Source organism: Mixophyes fleayi, chromosome 6 (genome assembly GCF_038048845.1).
Source record: "Mixophyes fleayi isolate aMixFle1 chromosome 6, aMixFle1.hap1, whole genome shotgun sequence".
Lineage (NCBI taxonomy): Eukaryota > Metazoa > Chordata > Amphibia > Anura > Limnodynastidae > Mixophyes > Mixophyes fleayi.
This window is the reverse complement of record NC_134407.1, coordinates 43,749,584-43,777,029: the sequence shown is the minus strand read 5'-3', so window position 1 is coordinate 43,777,029 and position 27,446 is coordinate 43,749,584. Positions and strand designations below refer to the sequence as shown.

The following is a 27,446-nucleotide window of genomic DNA, read 5'->3' as shown; positions in this document are numbered from 1 at the left end:
GCTGCTGTGTCTTAACTGACGCGTTTAATCCCCTTAAAGGTGATTTCCTCAGAGATATGTTTTGTCCTATGTGGCATGATGCAAGTTCACATGTTATTATGTGGTTAGAATCTCTTTACCAATTTTATGTGGTTTATATATTGTTTTAATAAAATGTTTTAAAATACCCTTGTGTGCACAAGTACTTCACGGCAGACTTGGTATACCATCGCATACTGTGGTTGTTTATCCATTTTTTAACCTATGTTAACTGCAAACCCTATTTGATCCTTTAATTTTTTGTAAGGATATCCTTATGTCTATCCCAAGCATGTTTAAATTGCTCTACTGTATTAGCCTCTACCACCTCAGAGGCTATTCCACTTATCCACTACCCTTTCTGTGAAGTAGTTTTTCATCAAATTTAATCTGAACCTATTATTTATTTTCAGTTCTTTTTCCTAAAAATTGTCTATTTGTTTTTCACCTGAATTATTTTTTCAGTTGGCAATACCCTCTATTATAAGACTGCTATTACTAAATTTAATTTCCAGGCGATTGTTTTTTTCTTTAGCTCAAGCATTATAGTAGCTCTCATTTAATGTAATGGTTAATGCTAAATGCACTCCAGCTTGGTATTAGAGCAAAACTTTCACACACGGGTGTTAAATTCAGGTGTTCAACATACATCAACAAAGCTTAGAAAATGCTCTCTGTAAATGCTTATCTTTTTTACGTAGCTAAATTAAGTTTTATATATTTTATTTTTATAGATAATTTGCAGTGCTACAGTATATAGTTAAGAACGTTTCCTATGAGTCTATTGGTAGGTTAGGAAATACTTTATAAAACTGCAAATAGGGACTAAGGGCATGATTCATTAACGAACTTAGGCAACAATTTGAATACGTTTTCTTACTTAAGTTTTTTGGAGAAACCATGTTGCAATGTAAGTGGTGTAAATGAGTTTATTATTTTGCATATAAGTTAAATACTAACTGTTTTTTCATGTAGCACAAAAAAATAAACTTTAAAATTCAGTGTACAAATAAGATATAAAGTATTTGTGTGCTACATGAAAAAAAAACAGTATTTAACTTTTGTGCAAAATAATATACTAATCTGCACCCCTTGCATTGTAACATGGTTTTGTCCAGAAAACTTAAGTAAGAAAACTTGATCAATTTGTTGCCTAAGTTCCTTAATGAATCAGGCCCTGAGTCATTAAGGAAAGTAAAGCATAAGAAAGGAGTAACTTTGCACCTGGGCAAAACCCTGTTGAATTGGAGGGGGAGGCAAATTTACAATGTGGGGACAGATTTATTAAACTTCAGTGTAAAATAAAGCTTTCAAGTGTGTGTGCTACATGACAAAAAGCCAGTATTTAACTTATGTGCAAAATAATTTGCACCCCCTCCCCTAACATAGTTTGTCCAGGAGAACACTTACACCTTTTATTTTGCTTTGCTCTCCTTAGTGACTCAGGCCCATAGTGTTTTAGCAGAGGAAGTTTATGCTATATTGTATGTAGTGTGCAGACAACGACATCAACTTCTGCTTCAGAAGCAGAGGAATTGTTGTCACCACCACCATTATCACTTAAGGTGACTCCAAAGTACAATCATCACTAAAGCCCCTGCCTAGAACCAGCACAACAGAATATTACGTATATCGTGCAGCTGCCTCAGATGTTATCGCTCTCAAAATGTAAACATCCTGTGTTGTTACCTCCGTTTGCAAACAGTCCTGTTTCTCTATTTTTTAGGGCTGTATCCAGAACATTGATGTCACCAATTTTATTCCTGGATACTTGCTACAGAAAATGGTGGAACAAATTAATTTTAAATAATCACAATCTACCCCTCATCTTTATGTGCCAAGACCAGTGTCTGGAGGACAACATCTCTCTATGAAAACAAACATTTCTAAGCCTCACATTAAATATGGACATGTTAAAAAGAAAAACAATCATAGTAGTCATTAAGTATCACCCACTGCACTCCTGCTTCTTCTGCAGCGAAATCACAGAAACCAATTTGACATGATGACAAAGGTTTTATACTTCAACAATAATTTCCTGGTTCTGCCAAGAGATCCTATGACTATGATAGATTATACAAATTGTACCCCCTCCTGTACCATCTCTCTGAATGCTTTCACGGTTTATACCGCAGTCAAAATACCTCTATCAATGAGTCCCAATTGAGTTTTGAAGGCAGGTTGAGTTTTAGACAATATCTCAAATCAGAAATAAAATTAATGCATATAAACTTTGTGAGTGTTGCACAAGAAATTCCTGTTTATTCTGAACAGATGATGGTAAGGAACACCAATTAAATAATGTTGGTTGGCCATCCTATATGTGTACAAATGGCAAAAGAGTATGGGATCTCAAAGGCCCACTTTAAGTGAGCCACTGAGGGAAACATTTTAGAGTCCATCCTTTCTCCCATTTACAGTTCACCTCCAAAGTACTGAGCTACAATAGTAAAAGGTTGCACTAAGCAACAAAAGGAAAAAAAACTTGTCCCAGCACTATATTCTTGACAGGTCACCATTCTGCAGCTGTAATGAGCAGATGTTCTCAAAATGCTGCCTGTACATACGACCCAAAAGTGTGTACTGTGGGGCAAAGTGTGCAAACTCAAAAAGTTATAATCCCTTCTATATTCTTTATTTAGGGGTTATTTACAACTCAACAAGATTTTATTTTCAATATCACTGTACATCTATTGTTATTTTCATTTCAATAAACAGTTATTCTTCTATGGCAAACATTTTTCTATTGCTTGTTCACATGCTCACTTGAAAACAATTGTTTGCAGTGTTGCTGTTGACAACTGTTATAAATGTCCTTCTTTGTTTGGTGAATAAGTTATAGGGCACATTTATCCAGTAAATATTCTTTTATCATATGCAATGACTTTCTTCAACACATGTATTTTCTTTACTTGTATGTCTATTATAAGAGTCATATTATAAATTGTCATTTTAATGGAAAAAACTGAAAAGTGTTCCACACCAAATTGGCTCCATTTGATATATCAATATACATACTTCAGTTGACAAGCAACATTCAGGTCACATTGTACAGTGCTTATTATATAGGCTGGAGCTAGCATCATCAATAATTTGTATTCCACCTGAACATGCAGTCAGATTGTTGGACAGTGATTGCATGTGATAGAGTGTTAAGTACCAGTATTATGGGATAGTGATAGAGATAACACTAGGCAGAATTTCTCTGCAGAATATCTACTCTTTTAAATAGTGCAGTTAAAATTTACCCTATTGCATGTAACCATGGAACTTACATTAGCTTGAACTACGACATAATAGCGCTTCTTTTCTTCATAATTCAACCTGCGACGTAATACCACTGCTCCAGACAACGTGAGCGGGATGTCAAAGGTCTGATTGGATGCCTGAGAACAGTTAAAAACAGTTTGTACATGAAGTGAGATGGTTTATTCAAATAGCAGTTGAACATAAGTTAGACATTTGTGTATCTTATTATAATAAATATAAGTGTATATATATATATATATATATATATATATATGCACACATACATACACTTCGTATGTATGTTATTATTATTATTCTCTAAGGAGGAGTACCATCATTACTCAGGAATTGCTATGACTATACCATTGAACCTTCAACTGAATATAGGAGAATGGCTGAATACATAGAACACCTAATTCAAGCTGTATGTTAAACTGTCTACTCGGACTGGGAATGCTGTTAGATTGATACCACTATCATATCAACATTACCAATTCAAAAATCAGGACAAATTAATCCAAATCCCATAACTGTCTGGACAAACCAACAATCTGCAAACACTCTCCTCTTCCCACAAAGACTAGTATTGTTACAAGGTATTTTTCAGTACTAATAATTACATTAATGCCCCTTCCAGAATGGGGAAATAGTTGTGACTGTATCTAGCCATTGTGCTACCTGAGGCAGCAAATGCAATAAAATTCCATAAACATTTGCACTAACATTCATAGAAACATTATTAGATCTATCCACAATTTAAGTACCACTAATGTGATCATTTGACAGATATTAGACTCTCAATAATTTGTTTCTCTTCCCTGCCTTCTGTCCACAACACCCATCTTATAGCAGTTACTCCATTAAATCTCATCACTGGATTTTTTTCATTTGTTTGTTAAGAATCAGTTTGAATAAGTGCTCGTTTCCATTTTGCTTCTTTCAGTGGATAATTCTGGAGAACTGTACAGTATAATATTAGTGATAGTAATACATCAGAAAGAGTGGACTTTACTGGTGCATTAAGAGAGGGCGACGGTAAAGGAGCAGACATCAGGTTATCAAGTTTAAATTTTTTCTTTGGGCATCCCTACAAATGCTTTAAAACAACCCATGACATTACTGACATGGTTTAAAACGGACATAGAATAACATTTTGTTGTCATACAGGAACTGAAAGAAAGTAGGTGAGTTATATATAGCTTGAATGGGCTGTCCACTTTTTGATAACCCAATTCTTTTTGCCCCTCATATATAAATTAGGTGGGGGTTACTTTGCTAAGAAACCCTCCATCACCTGAAGCCAGGAACTTCACCACTGCATTTATCAGTAGACAGCCAATGCAGTTCACAGTGCCGGAAACTGTCAATCTGTCCAATGCAATAAAATGGGTTTGATACATATGTCCGACAGTTACTTGACTGACATTTATATGGTCAACACCAAAATATAGACTGGTTGGAAAGTCAAAAATATCAACATCGTCAGTATTATCAGGTTGACAATTCTAATGTAGACAGTCTTCTTAGGTTGACAATTTGGATGTAGACAGTATTCTTAGGTTGACAATTCAAATATAGACAGTATTATTAAGTTGACAATAATATTGCTAACCCAATCCCTAAACTAATCCTAACCCTATAATACTGTCTACTTTCAAATTGTCGACCTAATAATACGGTCTATATTTCAATAGTCAACCTAATAATACTGTCAACATTTGACTTGTCGACCTAATGTTGTCGACTTTCTGATTGTCGACCAAATGAATGTCTAGCCAATGACCACCTACCAATTCAACAGTTCAATATAGAATCATTGATATGAATTGAATTAGAGCGGACAAATTGAGAATTCCTATGCTGTAAACTAGAGAAGCTGTATTCTCATAAAGGGCAATATACTTTTCCTGGTCTCACATAATGGAAGGGATTCCGGCAGAGAGACTCCCCATCTAATTGCTGGATAATGGAGGGAGAAGTGAAGCTTCTTCAATTGAACAACCCCTTTAAAATCTCATAAAGTCAAAACTTATATTGAATGTAGAAGTCATAGAAATAAGTTAAATTTTCCTTTTAAATTATGGTTCTTTTATAAAATGATTGTATCTCTTAATACTCTACTGAAGATAAGGTCTTAAAACCATATGAAGACTAAGGCCTAGATTTACTAAGCTGCGGGTTTGAAAAAGTGGGGATGTTGCCTCTAGCAACCAATCAGATTCTAGCTTTCATTTATTTAGTGCTGTCTACAAAATGACAGATAGAATCTGATTGGTTGCTGAAAGCAACATCCCCTCTTTTTCAAACCCGCAGCTTAGTAAATCTAGCCCTAAGACTGTCCACAGTCTAAAGTTGAATCATGGTTGCATTAACAGTGCATTTTCTTATACTTATCATTTAAGATATATCACTTAAACAATGGAATACAGTAAAAACAAATAAAATCTTTTACTAAATCAAAGCGTGCATTACAGATGTTTCAATTTCCCTATTCAGATGCTATGTTTTATGAAAATAAAGCACAATGTAGCTAAAACTGTGCTTTGATTACTACCTGTCATATCCTGCACTAGAAATATGCCTTCCAGCAGCCAGCAACAGCCCTTGAAGTTGCACAAATATAAAACCATGTACATATATAGTTTTTTTCTGACCTTTTCACCAGTACTTTCTCTAACGTTTCCCCATTGCTCTATACAATGTGATATAATTTAAATACCCTCACTATGATGGAGGAAGAAAATTGAAACATACTGTATGTTGTCCTGTATATGCAGATCAGGAATATTGCAAGATGAGCTAAGTTACTAAAATTGTGATCTGTGAATCAGGGAAACTAAGTTATCTGCTGCAGACACAAGGACCTTGGTCCTCTTGGCCTTTAACCAGTTAATACAGTAAACCATAAGTGTGACTGGGTTAGGACAGCTTGCCTGAAAATTATGTCTGCAGTACATTCTAATAAATGTAAAAAAACAAATTAGAATATATTACAAATATGAGTTAAATAGACACACATAGATGAACAGTGATGAGTCCAAACCCACCAAAATTGATCTATTTATAGATATTTGTTTTATAACAGCAAATATTTATTGTCAAAAAATTGGATTGCATTTACATTTTTTACTAAACTGCAATATAATGCTTCACTATTGTGTCACATTCTAATCCTAATTGATTTCCCTTTATCAACAATGAAGCGGCTGTGCCCATTGATTAATTTTTTTTAATTAATTTTATTTGAGCATGTCCAACTCCATTGACAGGAACGGTTGCAGTTTTTTTGTATGTCAGTTGTTGCATCACTTCATGGCTTAAGTTGTGGGTAAGGTGATTGACAATAAATTCTACTTCTAGGGTTAATATTAATAAATCATATGACTCCTCTACAAATAGATGTCCAAGACAACAAATACTGCAACAGATTTAATAAAAATGACAGATACAAGTTATAAATACTTACAGTATCATTGGGGTTGTACTGGATAAAATATTCAATCTGACCATTAGGACCATCGTCTATGTCTATAGCACCATTTTCTGAAAATCCAGTAAAGATTGTGGTCCCAACTGGAGTTAACTGGAAAAAATAAGAGATTTTGAAGTCCAACTTTAAATATAATAAGCCACTGGACATGGTAATTATCACATTCATATACATGTTGCCAGATTATTTCCATTGATGCAGTTTAATTTGTTTGCCGTGATAGCTAAAATACTGATGTCAGAATTTCAGAAACAAAAAAACACTACTGATAAATCTCAATAATACTTTATAACTCAAATTAAACAAGCACTGTGTGTGTACTACTTCACATGCAAAGCAGTAGCTTCACTTTCTACCTTTCTATTTTACTTATTGTATTTTAATCATTTTTATGTAAATTTATAATCTTCATTCCACAACTTGTATTTTATTGGTACAGACATCCCAAGAGGCAGACTTCACATGGACATTTATCTGTATATTTATCAAACCTTCTAAAAAGGAAACGTGGATGTGTTGTCCATAGCAACCAATCAGATACAAGCTATCATTTTCTAGAATGTATTAACTAGATAAATGATAGCTAAAATCTGATTGGTTGCTATGGGCAACTCCTCCACATTTCTTTTTTAAAGGTTTGATAAATCTACACCTTAATGTTATATTTAAAATGCACCTGTGACATACAGACAGTAGAGGCCCATCCAACATTTAGCCTACCAATTAACTGGGAAACAGTGACATCACTCAGGTATTAGTCACATGTTCATACATAGTCCACTCTATAGGTAGGTTTCTATTCTTCAAAATATCAGTATTTTCATCATGGAATCCACTAAGTGTGTGTTGCCATTATTATACTGGGGATAAGGGAAACATAAACTATTAAAAAAAAAATTATATCAAAAGTACAATCTGTATATATCTCAAATGTGCTATAATGTTCGTGTCACAGCTATATGCCACAAAATTAAATGCACCCATGTACAATAGCCTACAGTACGATAAAATAAATATAAACCATATTAGGCAGTGCGTACAATTTTTGCTTTCATTTATTTTTTCAGTGTTTTGTGTTTATTTAGCCTATCCAGCATTATACAAATAAAATAATAAAATAAAAACCCATTTACTTATAACTCAGAATTATAGGTTGCAGAAATGCTCTATCCTCAATTAACTGGTAAATGAAGTTTCAAATATACATGCAAGAACCAAGCAGATTACAGCACATATTAGACCTTGACATTTAGAATCAACTCCAGGCAGTGGAGGGGAGCAGAAACCAGCAAAAGCTATTTGGTTGAACAGTAGGAAGTCACAGGAAAGTCTATTATGGTTTGAAGACAGGCTATGAAATCTGAACTCTCAATGCATTGAGCATGTAAAGCTAAAGGGGGGAAAAAAACTCTCATCCTGATATCCTTCTGGAAACTTGTTGTTGGTTTTTACAAACGTTATTGCATTTTCACTGCCATGTTGCTGAATTTCCTTAAGCTAAAATATGTAGGCATTATAAATCAAAACAAGCATTGTGAATATATAGTATAAAAGAAAAGTATTGTAGAACCTTTATAGAACTTTGTTGTTGAGCACAAGCATTTTAATGTGTTTTATTGTGCAGTTTTTATGCTCTTTCTTTTCCCTTATTTTTTAATGCAGTCAACTGTTTCAGGCTAAGCAATTGCCATTACAGTTTATTTCTTGGATTTAAAAGTAAGCTAACATAGAACTTCCCCTTGTAAGAATAAGTGTGATCATTAAAATTTGCCTGCACACAAAACAATGGATAGGAATGCACAGTGTGATTTAGTGGTATATCAATATTTATAGACCAAACTTTGCCACTGATTGTTATTTGGCGACAAACATTTATTTGCTGTTATGTTTATATTGCAGATGAATGTCTTTCTGTATTGAATATATTATATTGAAAGTATTTTAAAATGTACGTGTCACGAACACGTTCCCAGCTGCTGTGACTTTGGAGGTATTTGCTGCATGAGGTCGCATGATTCCAGCCAGCAGTCTCTCTTTACCTATCACACAGGTTACAGACCTACTGAATTGCCCCCAAACAACGCTCACACCTCACCCACTTCAGGTTTACCACCACCCATTGAATACGGGCAATAGGACCCCAATATACAGTCCCACACTGGCACACAAGGCAACTAGCTATCCATAGACTAGCAAGACCCACTCCAGCAAGCAAATGGTTAACTCTTCCCACCTTCAGACTGTTACACAAATGTAAATGCAAGCACACACAGCTTGTTAATCAAATATATGAACAAATCACACACTGGCATTCAAAGAGTTAACTTGGTCAAGCTATATTCTTCTTAACAGGCTAATGGATTCGTTAGAGTATCAGGACACAACATATTAAATTAAAGATTTAATATACAAAAGTACAGGGCATTCAGATATAAAAAAATAATGAATAAACAATTAATAGATTGATATAACAAGCAAAGCAGTTTAAAATAAAGGGGTTACATTCAGAGTAGCACTTAAGTGAATTGCCTTCTCTGAAATTGGCTTGGAAGATGGACAACTTATCAATGTGAATTGATTTCCCAAAAATTTGCTGTAACTTGTTTCAGCTTTTTAAAGACACCTCCACACCTCTTCCTGAGGCATGTGACACTTTTACAATCATTATTTGCATGTTGTCTGATTTACTACTCAATTCTACTATGTGACCTAACTTTTCTTTGGAGCGACCCAATTTTATTATTAATAAATGCCTTATGACTTTGTCCATCTTTTGATACCAAACATGATGAAATTTTGACAATGTGACATACTTTTTCCAAAGATATGTGATATTTGCTCTTCCGGGATACCACCCGTACCTTCACAACCCTGGTGTCATTTCTGCTCCTCAGTATGGCGTGGCACCCAGATTTCCCAAAATATGAACTATGAAGACATTTTCTTTTGAAGCTCATATTTTATATACCTGTATAGGCCTTCAAAATACTGCTTAGGACTGCAAGGATGTCCAGCTGTGACAGGCCCCACAAAGTCTATTCAGGTGTCAAAAAACTAACTTTGTCAGGACTATTCTCACATCAAGAGTTCTTTGAAGCTGCCATAGGTGACATTCCTATCTTCTCACACTGGAATGTGCAAATACGCATACAACAGACTTTCTGTCTTCACATTTTACACTTTAGTAGCTGAACTTATCAATGGATTAATTTGATATAACATATTTACACTGCAGTTATGATTTATCCCTTATTCCTCACAATTATGTGATGGGTTAACCCTTATAAATAACTGTAAGTTCTCTATGTTTACGACAGTATGTATGTCAGTTTGTGTGTGATGCCTGCTAAAGGAAAATGTTTCTAATGTACTTACCAATAAGCTAATAAATCTATAGCACTGTTAGGCTGGCTGCACATGGCACACATTTGATTGGCTAATTTGGTCAACTGGACCAAACTGACGGATCATTGTATCGTCTGTGAGATCCAATGTGCCCACTATACTATACATTGTCAAAGTCAGATACTATTGCATGAGATTTGACTGTGCAAGGCAAAAATTCTACTGCATAATGTACCCTATTGTCATGAGTGTACGGTAACTGTTCAAAAGTATAGTCAACAATGCTAAGCATTTTCATGAAGCTTTTCAGCCTCACATCTGATCCACCAAATCAGTGCAATTTGGCCATCCATCTGTTTGGCCAAATTGCACATTTATCTTAGTAGCTCAGCAGTCATAAAGAAAGCCCATATGACATTGTGAAAGAGCACCGATAGTCAATCTATTAATACAATAATAATTTTTGCAGCTCTATGCAACATTGGTTTACAATCATTCATGCAAAAGATAGAGGCAAGTATAACATAACAGAGGGGCCTATATTATATTCCACAATATTCTAATTAACCTTCATATAAAAATGTTAAATCAAGCAATCTGTTTTCTGTATAAAATCTTTTTGTCAGATATAAAATTACATCCTACACTACAATGCTATAATAGAAGGGGCATTATTTGAATGTACAATATAAATTATACAATTCTTGGAATAAGAAAGAAAATAAGAAAACCAACATTTAAAAAAGTGTTTAGTTTATACAGAAGCATCAAATTTACCATAATGGATGAATTAAATTACTGCAAATAGACCTAATTGTTATTTAGTATACTAGAAGATTATAACACAAAGGAAAAGAATCTTTAATCTCTAATTTTTGATTCACTTGTATTATACACAGAGTTGTAATGTGCTATTACAAACGAATTATCGATAATTTGGTGAGAAAAGAAAGAAGACCATAGACATCATAAAAAGTTATATTTAATCATGAGATACGAAAACATAATAATGTTCAGTAATGTACATTCTCAATGTTACAATCAAGGCTATATGGATGTAGGTGCATCTATGCATGAATTAATGTTCCTGTAGTTTCTCCTGTTCAAATCAATATTTAGAGCAGCAATCTCCTGAAAAAATGTGGTGTTTATTTTATTCTTATTTTTTTAGAATAGATCACAAGGACAAGCTGTACAAAGAATGCTGTTATTTATTTTGTTTTTATTAGGCTGCTATTAATGATCTTTAATTCTGCACAGTGCCATGTGACTACCATGTCATGGCAACCACAGTCAAGTGGTACTTATGTAGTGAGCAGTGAGGCACCTTTGAGCTCTGAATGCTGTGACCACTGTAAAAAGCTTCCCTCTTTCTCCTCCCCTTTGGCAAGCTGAGAGCTGTCAGCCTCTGTGTGTGTGTGACTGGAAGTCATAATAGAGATTTTGAAAAGGAGATGATTTGTAGGAGGACAGCTGAGAAAAATGACTACTAGATACATGTTTTTTTTAAATAAAAATTACATCTTTTTTGTGGGATTGCTGCTTTAAAGAATACTGCAATATTCAATAACTCCCTAAGATTTTTTTTTATTTTACCAAGATGAAAATCAAGACCCACTCAACCACTGTAAAAATCTAAACAGGATAAGGACACAGTTTGTGATTTAGAACTGCTTTTGGCAAATGTAACACTCCTTTTATGAGATATACACTGCAGTATCTTTAAGGAAATGATAAATATACCTTGGGCTATCTAGTCTTAAAATTGTTGTAAGATTTTCAATGTCATGTAAACATTTGTAGATACTGCTTTACATGTCATTTTTATGTATTTTTAAATCAGTTTTGGAAAAGTGACATTTAATTTAATTGATGGTTACATCCTTAGATAATATTGCTTGTAATAAAGCCAATATTTTCCCATAAATGTGAAATATTTTTGTAGAAACTTCTGTGAATGGCACTAGCAATTTTTGGCTTTGTGTTACATTTTTTAAATCCTGGTCGGAGGATGGGAGTCTGCAATTGGGACAGTAAAACTACAACTCCCATCATCTACTACATGTGTCTATCAATTAGCAGCACTAAACAGTATCTTCTCTTCCCTATGACATCATCAGCAAGCTACCTGTAGCCTGCTTAAAGTAGCTAGCATTTGAATCATACCTGTCTATAGGTAATAGCGGCAGACCAGACAATACTAGGGCCCCAAAGCAACTGGCGCTTTGCATGTGGTTTTTTTAATGTTTGCAAAACAAATGATAATAAATATATAAGTGAAACACAGCCTTCAGATTTGATGTGTTTTTACTGCGCTGGTAGGTTGATGTGTTAAAAAGTGGAAATGCACTGAGATGGAACAAGCAAAAAAAAAACCTAATTTTGTATGGTAATACTTAAAAAAAGTATTTTAGTGTCAGATACATTGGTTTTACTATTCCAAAATAAAATGAATATTTCATAATGCCAGCAGTATGAGGACTGAAGCTGCTTGGCAGTGTCTGCCATCCAGTGCACCCAAACTAAACAACTCTACAGAGAGTCAGCAGTGAGTCAGCAGAATTAATGGAACTTCTTGTTGAAAGTAGGCTTGTCCTTATAGACAACTTTAAACATTTTGATTTTGATTACAGCAATAAGGCAAAAAGAAAACAGGGGAGTAAATTAAAATTTTGTGAGTTTAAAGGTGTTCACTGCTATTCTTTCAAGAACCCTTCTTCACTAGGTTGACGGATATAGAGAGCGAATGTTCTCTCTTTGATGTCACAAAAGTAATTTAAATAAAAGGAAATACCGTAATTGGTTAAAAATTTATTTTTAATGGCATCTCTAAAGCAACTGCAAAACATATGATATGAAAAAGAAATGGTTTTATCATATGTGAAGCACTTGCCATTCTGTAGCCCTAGACTGCTATAGAAAGTAAACTGTACAATACACACAAAATAACTCTTATCAACACTTCAAACATAATGACTATGCTTACAGAACAAGAGAACAAATATGTATGACCTTAAAATGTTTGCCCAATATGTCCTTGGAGGCATACTTCCTATTGTAAATGAAAGGAAACCTTCCTTGGGTCATGTTTGTAAATCTATCCGTTAAAAATTGCCAGGTAGTTTAGGTAGTAGCTGGTCTTGCAGATTAAATAGAAAGACAGCTCTAACAGATATAGGAAATGTCAGAATCTAGATAACAGCATTGTTCGGCACCCTTTTATAATTGCTTACCACTTCTCTTACTGAGGAGAGGTAAGTTTTTTAAATTTGTAAAAACTTAAGACATCACAGTTCATTGCAAGTCAACAGTTTCTGACAGTTTACTAAAGAGAAAAGATGAAATTAAATAAGTTACTGTATATTCTACATCTGAACATAAGGGCCTCATTCATTAAGGAATGTAAAGAAAAAAAGGAGTAAACCATGTTACAATGCAGGGAGTGCAAATTAGTTCATTATTTTGCACATAAGTTAAATACTGGTTGTTTTTAGATACTTGATACTTGCTTTATTTTTCCACTGAAATTTAAAGTTGATCTAGGACATGTATTTACCTCCCGCTCCAATGCAACATAATTTTGCCAAGATGCAAAGCTACTTCTTTCTTTTGCTTTACTTTCCTTAATGAATCAGGCCCATTAACTTTATATTACTTGTCTTTGAACCTTGGAAAGATATACACACATAGATGGACACGCAAACAAGATTGTCTTCTATATCTGAATATATTTACATATTTTAGAAAACTAATGTACTGAGCGTTTGCAAGGTGATTATATCATTTTTCAGTCCCCAGTTGTTTGAAATGAATGATACTAGCCAGATATAATTTTGGGCACCTGAGTTAAGTTAATTTTAATATGTAATTTATTAGTATAGAATTAGTTTATTAAGAATAATAAATTGCCCAATTAAGAGTATCCCATTAGGAAAAGTAGATTGGTAGGGAGTTCTATTAGTTTGTCACTGTCAAATGTGCACTTTCAAGACTGTAAACCTCAGCAGGCACAGTATTTAAAAGAAATTTAAAAAAATGATTAAAGTAAAAATTACTGATTCATAGCGTACATATAGTTTACTAGGACAGGAAATAACATATTCAAACATGCATGTATACTTCATTTGCTACATTTAAAAGACAAGAAAGGTTAAACGTAAAAATAAAATAAAATAGCATTGTATGTCATTTGAGCTTTGTGTGGGTCTTGTCTTACATAGAGGTCTTAGTGAACCAAACGACTAGCAGTTCAGTTTTGTTTATCTTTTTTTTTTTTTCAGTATAGTAAGAGCTCTAAAGTGGAATGTGCCAGAGTGAAAAATGAATAGGTGGTGTAATCAATGCAACTAAAAGGTTGATTTAGTAAACTACCAGAGCTAATATAGACCAGATCCATAGATCTACCTACAACTTTGATTTTCAATATCACAGTTATCCTCTGTGAGCAAATGATTGATGTCTATTAGTCAGGAAAAGTAAGGCAACCATTACTAAAGCTCTAGGTCCCTATCAATTCATAGTAACAGAAAGTGAACATTTTGATAAATGATTGCCCTGCCACACTCACCATAACAATACAATATGCAGTTGTCAGAAGTCACAGCAAACCACTAAATAATTTCTAAGGAAAGTCTTCTCATGCCTTGGCTAAGGTTAGCATCAGGAAAGCTTTTGGTAAATAAATCAGATGAGAATATTAAGACATAAGACATTTCTTAGAAGAACGTTGAGGTTCATCTGAAGAATAATAAGAAAACTGGTAGAATTGTTCTATAGATAAATATGTCAAAATACACTTTTCTGGCTTCAGTTATGGCATATCATTTGTCAAGAACTGATGCGTTAATATTATAGTTGGGGGGCTCCTTCACCGTTTTGGTTCAGAAAACCAAAGGTAATGAACTACAATAAAAGTAATGCAGTAGGACAGCAAATTTCCAAAACTGCTAGTACATCTACAAGACAATGGATGAAGACACTGGAATTGTCAAATCACATTTGGACCTTAAAAAAAGCTTCAACAAACCCATAAAACTATAACTGCAGGACCATAAACAAGCAAATAGAGCTGGAAAACTTAAAATGTGACACGATTGACCATTTAATAGAAATTGGACACACAAAATACTGCTGTTATTTGTGTTCATCACTAGGACCAACCAGAAGCTTTTATGACATTCAATTATGAATATATGCAAACATATAGCACACTTTAGACGCTATAAAATCATACTAATCCCAATAACAAACATTTGTGTAATATAAATATATAATAAATAACATAAACATGAGGTTCTTAGTGCACATTTTGATCTAATTGTGTATGCTCGTCTAACAAAGCAAGGTGACCTCATTCTTATGATTATCTACAGTAACAATTTTTATAACACGGTGCATACCTCTCTCTGTTGCATCTGTCTATATGTTACAGATAACGATAGTAAGACCTAGCTGAAAGCTGGTAGTAGTCACTTTATCAATAGTGAAAACACCAACACTGTTTAGCTCGATTTAAAATATCTGAACACTAACACACCAACATAAGAGGAAGACTGACTTATCATTATGCACACAGACATTACAATTTTTATGTAAAACTAAACAGTGTCGGGCATATGGCTATCGTAAAATCATACCACACTGGCTGAAAAGTTACACCAATTAGAAAAAAAAACACATATGGAAAAATGGGTGGGGTGCAGGTCCAAAATGATGGAAGTCACCAGCTTAAAAGTGTTAAGCAGGAAAAGGGGAGGGGAAGGGGGGGATTTAGGTCGCACACCCAAATGTGTCAAATGTTCATCACCTTTGTGAGTTTAAAAATATACATAACAAGAATGCACACTTTATTAGATTAATTTAGTTAATTTAACTTATTACTTTGTAGGTTCATTCATTAATTTCTATAACTCTCTAATACACACAAAGAATCCTGTATAAAGAAAGAAAGAAAAATGCTTACTTCCATCAGTGGAGTCTTGGCCTTTATCACTGTATACAAATAAAACATACCTTTGTCTGACATTTTTATGTGAAATTAATGATATTTATCAGGGAAATCACTAAATGAAGTCAGAGAGCAATATTTTTGCTTGACTGCAAATTAAAACGAGACACTCTATTTACACTTCCATGTAATGTCTATGATAAACACTTTCACTTTTTAAATAAAATTTACAATATCTAGATACAGTGTATCTATGTATGTATATATATATATATATATATATATATATATATATATATACACACATACACACACACATTTCAATTGAGCACTCAAGCGGTTATGGTGTGATGCACAGGCCAGGCATAGATCTAAGTAAGATGGTGTGAGAGAGAGAGAGAGAGAGAGAGAGAGAGAGAGAGAGAGAGAGAGAGAGAGAGAGAGAGAGAATATTTTGACATGAGATTTGAGTTGTATGTGTGGGTGGTGTTTTCTTGAATATTTCTAGGTGAGTTGTTTGAATTGAATACTGGAGGACGTGGGTTCCAGTGTAGAAATTTGCAGAGTAGTATGCTAGATGTGAAATGGTGAGAAATATTAGTCTTACTGCAGAATTTAATATGCACTGAATTGGGGATCGATGGTTGAGGGGAAGGCCAGACAGGGGGAGGATGCAGTGGGCATAGCAGGAGAAAAGTGAATGGATACATTTTTGCTGCATCTTGGGTAAGAAAAAGGCATATTCAGGCAATATTTCTACGATGGAGGTGATATGAGTGGAAGAGAGACTGGATATGAGCAATAAAAGAGAGGGCAGACATAAGTGTGACTAGGTATATAAAATAACTGTTAATAATAATAAAAAAAAACAACCAGTATCAAAATGAGTAAATACAACTATGGTTGACACAACCGATGAACACATTACAAGACTGTTCTTTTCTTCAGGCTATGGGTGCCAAATATGTACATTTGTTCTTGTAACTGGACTGTGAGGGATGTCATATACAGTACAACACATTTCTTATTTTACTATTGAGTAAGCAAACCATTGCAAAGTCAGCCAATTAGTAGCATACAAATGCCTTGAGCAAACTATCAATATAACATGAAAAATAAATTAGCACAAACCCTAAAGTAACAGATTGCTTCCTATGACATACCATGCTGCCCATGGCATATAATTCTATAAAATACAGCTGACTTAATTTGCCTCAAGTGTTCACATACACCAACTATATTTTAATAAATAGCAAATTATATATATATATATATATATATATATATATATATATATATATATATATATATACAGTGGCAATGGGAGTGGTTTTCCACAGGCCTCTAATAGTGGAATTAGCTATGGTGCTAACTGTCTGCATGTAAAAGGCTGCAGACCAAGTTATATACAAGTGTAGCACTGGGCTTAAGTTTAGTAATGTACAGGTCAGAGACATGTTGTAAAGTAAATGTAAAAAGTAATTTACTTGCATGCTTTAACGTGTCTGTATCCACAGAGCTGATAGGGGTGGCTGTGCTGATTAGGCGTTACAGAACACCTGGTGAGCCATCCTTTAAAGACAAGGTGGGAGTGTCACCTGTCAGTCATCTAAGCCTGTGGGAGGAGACCTGTGTATTTAACCTGGAGTTGTGCTCTTGTCAAATGTGACTGACGCTGAGCTAGTTGGCCAGTCAGTAGGGAGCTGGGCTATGTCTAGTTAGTGTTTAGGGTCACCAGAAGGTGACAAAAGTGCCAAGAGGAGGGTGCGGTTTTGTTACAAGTGGTGTCAGGGGTGGGATCGCCAAGGACAGCCAACGCACAGCTGTCCGCCCAACCTCCAGATGCAAAAGGTGGTGAGTGGAAAATATTGACTACCACCAAACTGTATATGCTGTCAGTTGCAGTGAAGAGATTGCTATTGCTAAACAAGCAATTTTTTTTGTCTGTGGAGAGACAGAAGCAATATTACTGTGAACTATTCAGCATTTGTCTTGCAAAAGAAAGCAAAAGTTGTTTTTTTTGTATAAAATGGCTGGGCATTGTAGTGCCATACCTTGTTTATTCACTGAGCTGTGAGTTGGGTGTGGTCCACAAGTCTGTTTTTCCTATGCATTGAAGTTGCTGTTTTACCTGTATGGGAGACTAATGTACCTGTTTCACTAATTGCCTGTGGAAGTGCTGGACATATGTGAAGCTTGATATTTGAAAGCTGCTAGTACAAATTGTCTTTACTCCTTAAAATGGGCAAGAAAAAGAACAAAATATCTCAGAAGGAAAGTGTGCAAACAGGTGTGTCTGCGGTACATTCTCAACAGGAAAACATGGAAAATCAGAGAGGAGAATCTCATGCTCTCTGCACAACCCAAGTTTTACCTGGGTCAGAACATGTGACCAGGGAAGAGTATGATTCTTTAGAGAAAATGTTTATTGAGGAAAACTGCTGTCTAGTAAAAGAAGTGTGGAACTTAAAGCAGCAGAGAGAGCAAGAAAATGTAATTTTTGAATCTGTGGAAAATGAGTTGCATGCATTGCAAAAAGTGTGTGAAAACAGACAAAAATCAGAGAAAGCTCTTAATATAATAGTAGCAGAGAAAGACAGAGAAATTGCTGCTTTAGAACAGAAGCTTGTCTTGGCTCAGCAAGAGGTATTCTTAGCAAGAGAGTCTGCAAGAGAGCTTGAGGAGTGCAAGTTGGAGAAGCTTGTACTTGTTGAACAGCATGAAAAGCTGGAACAGTTACTCCAAGAAGAGAAAACTCTGTCTTCTAGGTATGCTGAGGAACGTGACCAAGCAGTGGCCTTGACATCCACTCAGAGGAGTTTGGTGAACACCAAGGATGAGAGTGTTCAAGTGGGTAAACCCAAAATAAAGGGCCTAAAGGGGAATCCTGCTGCTAATTTAGGTCAAACTGTAAGTGTGCCTGACAGGAGGTGCTTCAGGTGTGGAGAACTTGGTCACTATAAGGCCAGGTGCACTAGTCACCAAAACCTAGTGGACTGTTCGGTTGGCCAAGCTGGGCCTGTCTTTTCTCGATGCTGTTGCCAGAGTTTCACTAGCGGTGGATCACCTTTATTTAAAGTGACAATGCATTTGAATAACAAGATTGTACATGCAGTCGTGAACTTTGGGAGTGACATTACACTGGTTTCCAATTCTTTCCTAGCTGGGGCCAAGATCTCATGGTTGCCCAAAATTAATGTGCGCAGTACACATGGTGTAGTCAGGAGATTAAAAGGAACTCTTTTGGCCATTAGTCTGAAAGGCCAAACTGTGAAGGTAGTGGCTGCTATAGCGCCCAAGCTGCCGTATCCAATTGTTCTGGGGCGAGACTTCCCACTCTATAAAGAGGTCCTCGGTGAGCAAATCCGGCTGGACATGCCGGCAATTGATTCACTGGTTGGAAGCCTGATCTTAAAGGATCTGCTAAAAACACCACAACGTCTGAACCTCAATCACTGGGAGCCGCCAAGCCGGAGTACTTTCGTGGGGGTCACGGCAGAACTTTCACAGAAAACTGGACAAATGAAATCAGCATTGGCGGGTGACATCTCAGATGTGCCCACCTTACCTGTTGGTGACAATATAGACTGGTCTGAATATCCTGAGTTGTTATCTATGCCAAACCTTGCACGACAACAGAAAAATTATGTAGCTTTAAAGCGTATCTTTAATTTGGCTAGTAATGTTGGGAATATATCAAAGCCTGTCAATTCGACAGACTGTGGGCCATCGTATATTGTTAAAAATAATGTGTTTCATGTGACTACTGTTGAAGGGAGAAAAATAGAACAGTTGGTAGTCCCACAAAACCATGTACCCTTAGTGCTAGAAGCTGCACACATGCAGGAGAGTGGCAGACACTTAGGGGAAGGTAAAATGAGGGAGAAAGTTCTACGCAGATATTAACGGCCAGGAGTCTATATGGCAGTAAAAAGGTTTTGTAGGGCTTGTCCGGAATGCCAGAAGGCCTATCCCGCTGTAACAGTACAAACACAATCAGAAGGAGCTCATAGACATCCTAGTAAGAAAATAAGGGGTCATGAGTGGAGAAAGAGACAGGATGGGCTGTTTCAGAACAGGGTTTTCAGGTGTCAAGAAGAGAAGGTCCCAATGAGTACACTGGTGGGTGTGATTGTGAGGACATTTAAAGACACAATAGAACCTTCCTAGTCTCAGGCAATAAAATGTCATGTGGACAAAATGGTCGCAGAGGCTCTCTTCCATAGACATGCGCTCCTCGCGAGGTCCGCGCCACCTTACATGGTGACGCTAGGGGAAGGGATATGTGGCAATGGGAGTGGTTTGCCACAGGCCTCTAATAGTGGAATTAGCTATGGTGCTAACTGTCTGCAGGTAAAAGGCTGCAGACCAAGTTATATACAGGTGTAGCACTGGGCTTAAGTTCAGTAATGTACAGGTCAGAGACATGTTGTAAAGTAAATGTAAAAAGTAATTTACTTGCATGCTTTAACGTGTGCTGATAGGGGTGGCTGTGCTGATTAGGCGTTACAGAACACCTGGTGAGCCATCCTTTAAAGACAAGGTGGGAGTGTCACCTGTCAGTCATCTAAGCCTGTGGGAGGAGACCTGTGTATTTAACCTGGAGTTGTGCTCTTGTCAAATGTGACTGACGCTGAGCTAGTTGGCCAGTCAGTAGGGAGCTGGGCTATGTCTAGTTAGTGTTTAGGGTCACCAGAAGGTGACAAAAGTGCCAAGAGAAGGGTGCAGTTTTGTTACAATATATATAAACAGTATTTCATGTAGAGAGGGTCAATGCTGAGTTCCCTGGCACCCCTCTGCCGGGGGTCAGCACATGCACCATGAAAGCCTGTTCAGCACTTCATTGTGCATGTAAGGAAGAGCCATAACTGGGCATGAGCCGCTTCTGCATATACCCATGCTTGCTCTGATGCCCTCACTTTGTAGAGAGCATAACAAGGGCCTTGGAAGGTGGAAAGGCGCTCGCTGACCTATCGTGCCCAAAACATGTGTTGCAGATGGCCTGGCGAGGAGCCCAGGTAACGTGGCGCCCTTTTGCTCCACTTATCAGGCTTATGTTCTGCCACATTTACATATTAAAGAGACAGCTCATCATTCCATCATTATTCAGAGCAAGGAACCTTACATTTCTATTCTGTGTTACTGTGGAACTTTAATCCCGCCACTAAAAAAATCCCTAATATCACAACATCATATTTTATGGCATATTTATGCAGTTCCTTCTCATCCCATGATTTTTGTTCCCTTTGTCCTGAATTTCTAGCTTGGTAACACAATCATTAAAACTTTAGCCACTTTCTTGTAGTTTTAATCTAGAGATTATTTGCCAATCTAGAAATCTGAGACAGAATCAATATGAGAGACTTCCTGAAAACCTGGGAGAGTTGACATGCCAGATAATTTCTATATCTTGTCAAAGCTTGACTATATCCAAATTAATGTATATTTTGCTCATTTATAAACAGCATCAGCAATTTATTTCTCTCACACGTTGCTCAAAAATATGGAAAATCAGGCAGATCTCATTTATTACGCCTGTAGTTGCTGTTTTTTAAAATAGAAATGCTCATAAGTAAAATGCTTCCATGACTAATTGTCTTGCTCGTCCTTAGCACTAAAAGGAGTTCAAACATAACTACCTATCCCCCACCAGCATTTACTGGAAGAGGTGACAGCAGAGTGATGACTTCATTGTGTCAGTGCGCAAAGATGTCACTGAGGGGTCAGTCAATGTGATCAGTATGATCATCAGACCATAACCACTATGCTATAGAAATTATTAATAAATACAGGAATGGGGGAGGATCATTCATCCTGGCTTCAGCAAACTCAGAGGAACTCATTTTCACCTATAGCAACGCCTTTCCTTTAGAAATGTTTACTCTTACAGGTACTTGGATGCCCCCGGGACTTGTACTCAAGGTAGTAAAAGCTTATAACAAGGAACAACTAGTGAGGAGCAGAAGAGTGGGATGCAGCTCTATGGAAAAGTGCAAGAAGTAACCAAGCCAGATGCCATGTGTCAGTAGCAAATAAGAAGAGTCAATAGAGACCAGAAGATCAGGGGCAGACAGCGAGCAGGAGTTGTCCAGGTAATAAAGCCAAAGACTCAAGGGCGGGCAGCAAACGAATGTGTTCCAGATAACAAAGCCAAGAGGTCAGATAACAGGTGGTCAATATAGCAGAACTCAGACAGAGCACAGAAATTGCAGGGAAAGAGCGCTATAACTGGCAGGAAGACTAAGCCCTCCCTGCCTTTTAAACAAAAGAGGACCAATCAGGGAGTAGAGGCACATCCACAGCCCGCAATGGAGAGTGCAATCCGGTTATGCATTGTGTTCGCACATCCCCTGGCTACCTGTCAAACAACCAGGGGCAGAGATATACAAAAGCGCCACGGCTAGCAAGGCAACAGCTGGGATGAAAGTATGCGTCATACTGCAGCGAGGCGGCTCAGGTGCGAATCAAAGGCAATGAGCCACAGTGATTAGCCTGGCGACTCATAACACCTACACTGCAGAAAAACATTAAGGAGCCAAGGATGAGGGAGGGATTTGTGATGTCCACCTTAGCTCCATGAATCTATGGGGACCCCCTCATTTGAAAGAGCATAGTCTCCTGTTTCAAATGGTATGCCCCTTTAATTGTAATTGTCTGGTAGTCCCCAGACAACAACACCCTACACAACAAAAAGTGTTAGTAAATCTAGAGATGAGGTGGGTTATAATGCTCAGATATCCCCCATCCTGGCTTCCATAAACACAGGTGTACACTAATTTGATGCATTAGCTTGTCTATTTTTAAACATGGACTAACCCTATTATTTCTACACATTTTATGTGTTTTATTCAAGAGCATGCAAACTAGCAAAAATAATAAAATTCATGATCATTTTCAAGTGTAGATTTTGTTGTGAAACCCTATGTAAAGAATACTGATTTCTGCTGTTTTGAAAAGGTGAATTGATGCTAACGCAATTGTTAAAAAGGTTTCAATTAATTTGCGACCTTTTGTGTGTTCAATTTGTCTCATCACAATTAGAAGAAAAGAGGTCACAAATGCTGCACATTACAAATATATCAGACTATTATTTAACATTGTGTAATGTTCACACATGCTGTAACCTATAACTTACAACAAATGTTGTTTCGAAAATTAAAGCAAGCAACAATTGCACACATATAGCAGTATGTTTTATTAATTATGACTTACAACTTAGTTAATTGTAGATATACACTATATGATTCATATGCACATTATAAAATCTATATCAGAGAGTACCTAACAAAGATCGCACACATCGTATAGAATACACACATTATAATATAAAGCACAGTCTGTATAAATTCACAGTGGGGATATGTGGTTGCTGATGTGCAAACTGCTGAAGGATTTAACATTAGTAGTAACCCTACCCCCTCAATAAAAATATTAAAACATCTTATTCTTTAGATTTGCTTAGTAAACATATCTACAGAGCCACTGTAGACCACCTTTATGTTCTGTGTTCTGTCAGAGTTTGCCAAATATCAGGTTAATGAGTTTGGGTACTGGGAATGACAGCTGATAAATGTGTTCTTCGGGAACACAGAGCTTATCTAGAGTAAACATGTTGATAAATCCTATGCTACTTTTTAAATAAAGGAAAAATCTGACAGTCTATAGGAAAGTTATTGAATGGGAATGACTTGAATAAAAAACAAAACAAAAAACATTTGTGTCACTTGATGTCATACGTTGAACATTAGCGCAGGAGTTTCCTTTTGTATCTAGTATTAGGCATTCTACTAAGTTATATGATATAGATATAATACATTGTTGTTACTGTGCTATTATGTACTTGCTTCTGTTTTATCATGCCCTGTTTTTGCTCATGTTGAGTTCATCTCCCTCCAATGTATCTTAAAATATTTTTCACCCATCTCGGCAAGGAGGTATGTGGTAGTTCTTCTCATCTGACATTGGTTTAGGTACTCTGCTTTTATTTTATATATTTTTAGACTTTTCGGACTTCAGATTACTTCATCTGTCTCCCTCTAGTGGACAATAAGGATAATTGTCTTTCTCTATAACCCATTTACTCCTTGCCTGTGCCAAATGTTTGTTGTGCAAAGTGTATAAACATTTCCTCTCTGGATCCTGCTCTTAACTTCACATTGTGACTGTGTTTGTGACTGTTGCCTGTCCCTAGTCTTTGTCTCATTTATTGGATTGCATTTGTATTTTGCTGTCCTGTAATCAGCAGTCTTATAGAGCAGGCCTGGCCAACCTGTGTCTCTCCAGGTGTTGTGAAACTACATGCAGCATGCTTTGCCAGCAGATAACTAGCAGGTAGCTGACAGTAAATCATCATCATCATCATCATCATCATTTATTTATATAGCGTCACTAATTCCGCAGCGCTGCACAGAGAACTCATTCACATCAGTCCCTGCCCCATTGGAGCTTAAATCTAAATCCCCTAGCATACACACAGAGAGAGACAAAGGGCAATTTAATAGCAGCCAATTAACCTACCAGTATGTTTTTGGAGTGTGGGAGGAAACCGGAGCACTCGAAGGAAACCCACGCAAACACGAGCAGAACATACAAACTACACACAGATAAGGCCATGGTCGGGAATTGAACTCATGACCCCAGTGAGGCAGAAGTGCTTACCACTAAGCCACCATGCTTCCCACAGTATGCTGAGATTTGTAGTTTCACAACACCTGGAGAGCTACAGGTTGTCCATGTCCCCCTGCGATGTCCTCTGAAAAGATTGAAAGATCATTACACTCCATACCCCCAAAGGAACCTTCACCAATCACTAGAGGCAAAGAAGATTAACCCTCTAACCCTAACCCTTAAAGTTACCATATGCAGTATCTAATTATATAAAGCAAAATAGTGCTTATTTATAGAATTGTTGTTCTATACAGTTACTGTAGTATAGAACATTTAAGTTTTAAATTGACATGCATACCAATAAAGATCTTCGTAGGGTAATTGTGATTTGCAGAATACAAAAGGTGTCTGGCCTTACAAAAGGGATGTGGATGGGTTGGGTGTGTGGCCTCATGTGCTCACATTTTCTAATCAGAGATGTTAGGGTGTATGGATATGCCATTTTCTTGTTACTATATGGAATTCACCATTACAATAAAATGGCAAGACTCATCTAGTACATGGACATAAAATCTACAGCAGCTTTACATGTACCCAAAATATACTTGCGTTGACTAGTCAAAGCAAAGGTGGGGATTTTTCTGAACCCAAGTCTGATTTGTTAAGCTTAACAACAACAATGAGAGGTACTTGTAGCATATGAAGATCCTAATTCACTGATGAAATACAATATTGAAAAATGATTGGTCTTGATTGAAACCAGTATGTTTTATCTATTATTTTTGCAATATCCTTTAAGAAGAAGAAAACAAGTAAACTAATTGCCACAATTTCTCATGACATTAAATTATACATTTCTTATTCCAATTGTCTAAAGCTGACCAAATGTGGCCATCTTATATCATGTTGGCTCAAAATTGCCATATTATATCCACAAAACCATTATTCCATCTTCCAGCCAATCACAACCTAAATAATGAAAAATCTTGGTTGATGACCACAGTATCATGTGTGTATGGCTACAGGTACACAGCAAAGCTTGTGCTCCTTGAAGTCTTGTTGTTCTGCTCTCCCATGGAATGGCTGGATCTGTGACAAGCTGGCCATCAAGTGTGCAGATTGCACTGTGCGGTTAGCTTAATTTTAACCAGATTGATTACAACAAAATACTTTAGAACATATTGTTTATATAACTCTCTATTTTCCATTTCCTCTGTAACTTGTAAAACTTTCCCTTTAACCAATCACATTTCTTCTTCTTCCACACCTCTCATTTCTTATGCTTTCTTTTTTCTTTTTTACCTTTCTCTCCTTCCCTTATAAACTAGTATATTTTATATTGACTTTTAAAAAGTATTTGAGATGTCCAGACTGCCACTATCATTCCTATACACCACAAAAAATTAAAACTTTACATGTGGTTAAGCCCATCAAAAGGCAACAATGTTCTTATGTTTTCTTCTCACAGACTCATGCATACAGATGTAGCACATGTCAAATTTTCTGGGCAAAACCACTGCCATCGCTTTGGTGTGCCATTTCTTAAAGCAATGGCGGTAAAATGGACTGTACAGTGAAAAACATTGTTGGTCTGTGGGGGGGGGGGGGGGGGAGTTAGGACTCGCATGTCCCAATTTTAACAAAATAGAATCTGAATTTGCCAGAGGAGATCTTTGCTTTTCAGAATTTGTGAAAACCGTGTCCAACAGCTGAAACATGTAATTTATCACCATGCATCTTACTACACCTAAAAAAAAACATGTGGTAGTAAAATGCACGTGACAGTAGCACCCTGGTTTGTTAGTGGAGATAGAGATAGAGAGAGAGAGACAGAGAGAGAAAAAATAGAGAGAGATCTAACAGTGTATATTTAACAGTGGTTGTATTTCAATGTGATTTAATTATATTTAGTTTAGAATTCAATAAATCTCCTCTGGTTCAGAATAATTCAAACCTCTTTTGTTACTGATTGAAACAACAGGAGTCATTTTGCATATGTAATATATATATATATATATATATATATATATATATATATATATATATATATATATAGATAGATAGATATATGTTTTTTTTTTGTTCTTTATTTTAGAATTATGTTTTGTTCTGAATTCAATGTACTTTTAAGTTTGACTTTTTATGAATCACTGGGATTTAGAGAATCTTTGATTTTACCGAGTTAGTTTGCTCATCTCTATCTCTCTTTTTTAATTTGCAGAAACATTTTTATAAATCATGTAGCTTTCGACTATTTCTTGGGAGCGTAGACAATCTTAAGTCTTATATGTTGGCATTTGATACTGCTGGAAATGTGGAAAACAATTAATCTTCCTAACAGAAATGTAGGCTCTTTTTTGTCACAAAAAAGAATGATTTTAATTAACATTAATAATGTAGACATTTTTGTTATTTGTGTGTGCGTTATTAGCTATGATCTGTGACTTTTACATAATGTACTATGCACTAAACAATAGGTTTCATGCCAAAATTTATACCTGTACATTCTAAACAGTGGGCGAGGACAGTGGCTGAGGGCAAAAGGTGCATGTGTTGGGCACACTTGCCAAAGCACCAATAAATTGGCTCCTTTTCCCTACATTGGCTGCTTTAATGCAGGAGAGAGGTCCCCAGTGGCAGTGCAGGGGTGGTGCTAGGCATCTTCTTACTTTGCAAATCTAGGAATCTCTCTGATCATAGGATGCCCCCAGTGCTAGACGTATCTCCAAAGAGAAAAGTGTTGTGCATAGAGAAGTAAGAACTCTGAATAGAAGTGGAATGGATTTCTGT

General features: G+C 36.2%; 1 protein-coding gene across 1 annotated transcript in view; it reads right to left on the bottom strand.

Moving 5' to 3' along the window:
- PCDH15 (protocadherin related 15) overlaps nucleotides 1-27,446 on the bottom strand; it is a 945,519-nt gene that overhangs the window by 594,077 nt on the left and 323,996 nt on the right. Inside the window, exons 7-8 of the mRNA XM_075216373.1 lie at nucleotides 6,734-6,850; nucleotides 3,294-3,404 (exon numbers count right to left, since the gene is read on the bottom strand). Of these exons, the coding sequence (XP_075072474.1) occupies nucleotides 3,294-3,404; nucleotides 6,734-6,850 (228 nt within the window). The remainder of the gene's footprint in view (nucleotides 1-3,293; nucleotides 3,405-6,733; nucleotides 6,851-27,446) is intronic.